The sequence below is a fragment of the Staurois parvus genome, unplaced genomic scaffold, assembly GCF_062004578.1.
Source record: "Staurois parvus isolate SC_StPar_1 unplaced genomic scaffold, SC_StPar_1.0 ptg000172l, whole genome shotgun sequence".
Lineage (NCBI taxonomy): Eukaryota > Metazoa > Chordata > Amphibia > Anura > Ranidae > Staurois > Staurois parvus.
Window position 1 is genome coordinate 10,414,144 of NW_028317968.1, and position 5,857 is coordinate 10,420,000.

Sequence of the window (5,857 nt, forward strand, 5' to 3'; positions counted from 1 at the left end):
ATTCTGTCAACGAAAAAAGTGAATATGAAAGGAGGAAAATTTGTGCACTCGAAAAAAAAAAATGAAAAAAAGCTTTGGTGGAAATGTATTTCATTTTTACTGACATATAACGAAAAACACAATTATGATCAAAGACAAGGTTGGTCAGGTGAACGACACCAAAATGTCAGACAGCCTACCGACTGTTGTTGCCATGAGATCCAACAGTCAACATCAGTCTGATAAGCTATCCGACAGGATGGTAGAGCCATGGAGATGTCACGACGGTAGATGAAGGTACAATGTACACGCAATAGGCAAGATACAATGGTTCTGAAGACAATGGCTGTGACTTGCTTTAAACATGCAATGCTGAAAATTAAATTGGGGGTTAACACATTCAGTAATATTGAAGGGGTGATATATATAAAACAAAATTTGTCAACCGAGGGTACTCTAGCCCTGCTAAAAATTTAAACTTTTATCCAATACTGTATAGAAAGTGGGATATAATAAAAAAAAAATCATGTTCCATGCTTTTACATACCTTGATTGGTGATGGTAATACATGTCCTGTCTGCAGCTGCTATTCTATCAACATGCGGATTCATGAAAGGTATCTGACTTACAACCCTACCCCCTTCCCCCTAGTTTTATGAATGAATTTGGAAGTAGGGGCGGGGCTGTGACTACTCTGCTCTTCACAAATAAGAGCATGAGCAAAGTGAAGCTGCCTACAGAACAGAGTAACACATGCAACAGTAAATTATCCCTTTCTGGACACAAAATCATACTGTATAATTTTCTGCAGGAAAATAAACTGAAAATGGACTTTCAATTTTGGGTAGAACGCAACCAATGCTGTAACAGCATGCAAGGAATTTATGAAGACCTTATCGTTTTTTTTTTTTCTTTTAACGTAGCATCACATTTTAGGGACAAGTTTAGGAAGCTGCTACTGCAAAGCTGTTCATTGACCATCATCCATTATATGCATTTAACAGCGTGAACCAATACAGGCTACAGGAGATGCATGGAACAGTGGGGGATAAGAATTATGGCACTTCTAAGGTTACAATTTAAAAAGAGCACATCACAGACTTATCTACGTATACAGATTCAAGGACTGTATCCGTATAAAGTGATATCCGTATAAACTCAAACAGAGAAAATGTTATTACCATGAAGTTTGTACATTTCAATATTGTACTTCACAGTGTACTTTTGTGCTGTTTGTTTCTGATAATGTCTGTGCACTTTTTAGGCTGAAACTTGATTGCAAAATGGTCCCACATGCGTCATTAGTTGTTGACTCATTCACTTGGAATGTCTGTGTTGAGAACAGAAGGATCTCAAGACTGACAAAAAAAAAAACACAAGTGGGCATAGGAAATCCTTATCAGCCAACAGGTACAGGGAAAGTGTTGGTACCAGCAGGTAGCAGCTATTGGTCATTACTTGCCTTTTTACGCTGGCTGTGCAAGTGATGTCATTAGTATAAATTAAAGACAATATAAGTGTAATGAAAAGACACATGGAATGATGTAACAGATCTAATCAATATAATAAAACATTTTTTCTTAGGGTTCCTTTTCTCCTTGTAAAATAGTCTACACAGCTTCGAGGTTAAATGATCAAGTGATGTGATAAGATCTGATGTATTACCAAAACTTACTGGATGAGTCAAGTAGCCTGAACTCAGCTACAAGGTGCCCAGACCTGAATTAAGAGCAGCCGGATCTTAAACATAATGTATCTATAAACCTGTATGGCCAAATATTTAAGACATTCAGAGCCCAAAACCTTAAACAGATTGATTTAAAAGACAAATGTCTGAAACAATAAAACCTTGTGCATGGTTTATAGCAAAAGGAAAAAAAACAGTAAGTGAAGATTGCTGCTCCCAGGTATCTGACATGCTAAGACAGCCAATCTGACCCAGAGAACAAAATCGGCCTTGATCATATCTACTGGGTGCTCAGTGGTGCCGGTGTACAGAAGGCATATTACTGAATGTTTCATAAATACAGAAGGTCTCTAGGCAATTGCTTCACACTGGATGTTCTTAGTAACATCAGTTCATAGTGACTCTGAAGCCCTTGATCCCCTCATTGACTAACTCAGATGGGCATTCAGGGCACCATCCAAGTACAGCATGATGTCAGGACTTTTGCACGAGTGATAAAGATTAGAAGCTGGCACTCCTATTAAGGACCCTTAAAACTATTAAAAATCTATTTGAGTCCAGAAATAATATCTTTAGTAAACTAAGCCATACCAATCATTGTGTGGGGACACTTTCTTAGTTGGGCCTAAAACATAGCATATTAAAAAAACAGTTATAGATTTGCCTTTAAGAAGCAACATTCCTAAATAATTATACTGTATCTTGATTTTCTAAAAATGGAAAACCTGGAATGAAGCTTATATACCATTTACACTGAGAAAAGAATAAAATCTGAAACTTCCTAGTGCCTATACTAATCAATGCTAAATACCGAAAAATTGAGTGAAAGCAAACATGGTGTTCTGAAGAGTTAACGTGGCTGCCAATGACTCAGCCTTGGCAGGAAAACAAGTGGAACCATGAAGACGTTTTCTAGGAAGCCAGCTGTAATATTAAGTCAGCAGTAAACGCAGCGCCAGAGCTAAATACACACTTCCTTCTTCCTGCTTCTGCGAGGCAAGAATGATTGGGAAATCACAGACAAAAGGTTTTTCTACAGGGAGGATTAACACGCACGCAATCAACTTTGGTCCAACAGCTACGGGGGTGGAGTGGACAAAAGAATCAATGCAAGAGAAATCTAAAACTAAGCACATATCACAAAGAAAGAATGAAAAATAAACTTAGGGAGGGTAAAAAACAGACACAAGAAGTACTGGAATGATCAAAGGTGGCTTTATAAAGTTCAGTTTCAACTTTCCATTCTATAAGTACAGAATTAAAAAACAAACCAAAAAAAAAAAAAAAACCAGAAAAAAACCAGCAAGTCAGTTTTTAAAGAACTGGACGGTTACCAACTGTTTTCAATGGTTTCAATAAGCACCTCATATCCAAGACAATGGTAAGGGCACTGATAACGTACAATTCCTAACTGCAAAAAGAAATTATTGCCAGGCAGAACTCATTGCTTTGTCAAGACTATCAGAACTTTTGTTTTAAAGTTAATAAGTGGTTTAAACCAACCAAACTGAAAGTCGGTGTTAGATATTCGAGTTTCCTATTTCTCCCATAGAATTATAGACAAATGATTTATTAGCAAAAAATAAGCAGGACACCGGGAATTATAGACTAGCAGGGCACCTATCAAAAGTTGGGCCATGTGTAATATGGTCCATGTGCAAAACAGACTTGTCAAGAACTCCACAGGTCTTCGGTTTTATAGGGACATGGGAGCACACTGCACAGCAATGTGTTAATGTCTCCCTCCAGTCAAATAACAAAAGTCTGAACAACAATTTCAATTGGTTCGTCCAGTGAAAGTAAACACAGAAAGTCACAACTTGACTTCTTTTCACTCCAACTAGAACAGTCCAAAAGAGTGCTGCACTGCAACACCCCGTCCTGCCTTCAATGAAATAAGCTACAATAGGTAAACTATGGCACTTTAGCTGCTGTAAAATACAGGTTCCAGCACTGCATGAAACAATGTAGTTCCACAAAAGTCTAAAGGCCAAAAACCTTTTAGGTGTACCGTGACATTGTGGTTTTCACGCTCCCACAGTTATTAGTCAAGAAATTCAAATTTTACTTTGTGCTTTCCTACAGACACAAGCAGCATACAGCAGAGATTCCCTTATTAACTGATCCCATTACGATGCTGCTACATAGAGGAAAAAAAAAAACCCTTCATTTTTCTTGACCAAAAACATAGGAGAAAGAAAATACTGTGAAACAGTACCCAGAGTGCCAAGATATGAACTACAAAGAAATTAAAACTAACTCACCATAATAAGAAAAAAAAAAGATGTTAAGAAAAGGATATACATTACCTTACTTTGCCACAGAGACATCTCTTATCCACATAAAATAAATGGTTACCATTTTATAGTGTGAAAAAAATATTAGAAAAAAATAATTTAATGTGATTTTGAAAAAAAAAACCCCCAAAAAACAAAAAAAAAACCAACTTATTTTGTTTTTAAATTGTCCAGCGCCTAAATTGCCAATTTTGCATTTAACGGTTAATCAGGTCAAATGAGGTTCTTAGTAGCATTTTGTCTTTTTGTGTCTCCCGCCCATTTACTCCCAGAGTCCTTCCCCCTTATTTTGTCTTCTCAACAGATAATTTTTTCTGTTGAACACGCTTGTCGTAGCTCTGTGCCATAGAGTTGATGATGGAAAGAATGAAATAGAACACCATAATGATGACCAGCTTCTCAAATGCCCATGATAACCAGTTTTCACTCTGTAGAAATAAAAGGCACAATGCAGTATGGTGAAATCATTAACGGAAGGAGTAATAAAACTTGCCCCACCTCATGTGTCTATATAATGAATCGGGTTATCTGCCTTTTTATTCCAGACTAGTACCTATTGTCTTTCTAAACCTGGGGAACCCTAATGTCAGTATATACTAATACTAAACTCAGCCAAAGCACAAAAAAAGACCTATGATTTCAAAGTGTGCCTACTGTATATTGAATCACTTCCATATTATCTTAATATGTGTCAAGACTTGGTAGTATAATGATACTTTTTCTTTTATTATTGATACTCCAAGTAGTCTGTCCAGTAGGAGGCAGTGTTTAACTATAAAATAAAAGTTTCAGGCATTAGTTACACTGTTATACAGGAAATTCATGCCCCACTACTTGACGATATTTACAATGCTCACTCAATTCTGTGATCTACCTATCCAACAAGCCACAGGTTTCAGGTCACTAGTGGAAAATGTCTATGATTCTTTTCCAGATAAATAAGGATTGACAGCAAGCTGTGCCTGTAGCAAAATGTAGCTTCTTTGACATGAGACTAATCTCAGATAGTTTTAAGTCAATTACAAAGTTATGAAAGAACACAGGAGAACGGGTCTTATATTGTAGGCTAGTACAATAGGGTCAGCAATGAATTTTTGTCAATGGCTACTATAACAAATATTGATTGCATGTACATGGTATTTGATATTGATATATCTCTCTCTATGTATCTATATATATATATATATATATATATATATATATCTCTATCAATATATATACATACATATCTATCTATCTATCTATATATATCTCCAGGGGCGGACTGACAACTCATGGGGCCCCCGGGCAAAAGGGATCATGGGGCCCCTGTGTCCTTGCCCAAACTAAAAAAAAGCCTATGAAAAAGGTACCAGGGGCATCTCATGGGGCCCCCTACTGACCCCAGGCCCTCGGGCAGTGCCGAGTTTCCAAATGGTCAGTCCGCCCCTATATATCTCTCTCTATATCTATCTATCTATATCTCTATATATATCTATCTATCTCTCTCTCTCTCTCTCTCTCTCTCTCTATAGATATATATCTATATATATATATATCTATATATATATATCTATCTATCTCTCTCTCTATCTATATCTATCTATATATTTTTTTTTTTTGTTTAATCATGTGTCAATGTAATCAATAGTTATTACAATTCTATTCTAACAGTAACTGTAATAGGAAAAAATAAAAATAAAGATAACGCATAAAACAAACTACAAACAGATTAAAATAGTAAACAGCAAAAAAAAAAAAAAAGTGTAATTGTCTAATAAATATGAAAAGGGTCTTGTGGTAAAACAAAAGACATGTTTTATAAAAAACGAACATATGATGCTGCATGGGCTGACAAGACTGGTACCCCCTATACATAAGTGCAGTGTTCTTACCTGTGGGGCTCCTTCATCTA

General features: G+C 36.3%; 1 protein-coding gene across 4 annotated transcripts in view; it reads right to left on the reverse strand.

Moving 5' to 3' along the window:
* Nucleotides 1-2,862: 2,862 nt before the first annotated feature.
* The window catches only part of VMP1 (vacuole membrane protein 1), a 225,947-nt gene continuing 222,952 nt past the window's right edge, over nucleotides 2,863-5,857 (reverse strand). For all 4 annotated transcript variants that reach the window (XM_089676659.1, XM_089676658.1, XM_089676657.1 and 1 more), the window contains 2 exons: nucleotides 5,838-5,857; nucleotides 2,863-4,391 (listed from right to left, as the gene is read on the reverse strand). The exon at nucleotides 5,838-5,857 is cut by the window's right edge and continues 83 nt beyond it. In XM_089676659.1, coding sequence (XP_089532785.1) covers nucleotides 4,248-4,391; nucleotides 5,838-5,857 — 164 coding nt within the window. In that variant the 3' untranslated portion in view covers nucleotides 2,863-4,247. The remainder of the gene's footprint in view (nucleotides 4,392-5,837) is intronic.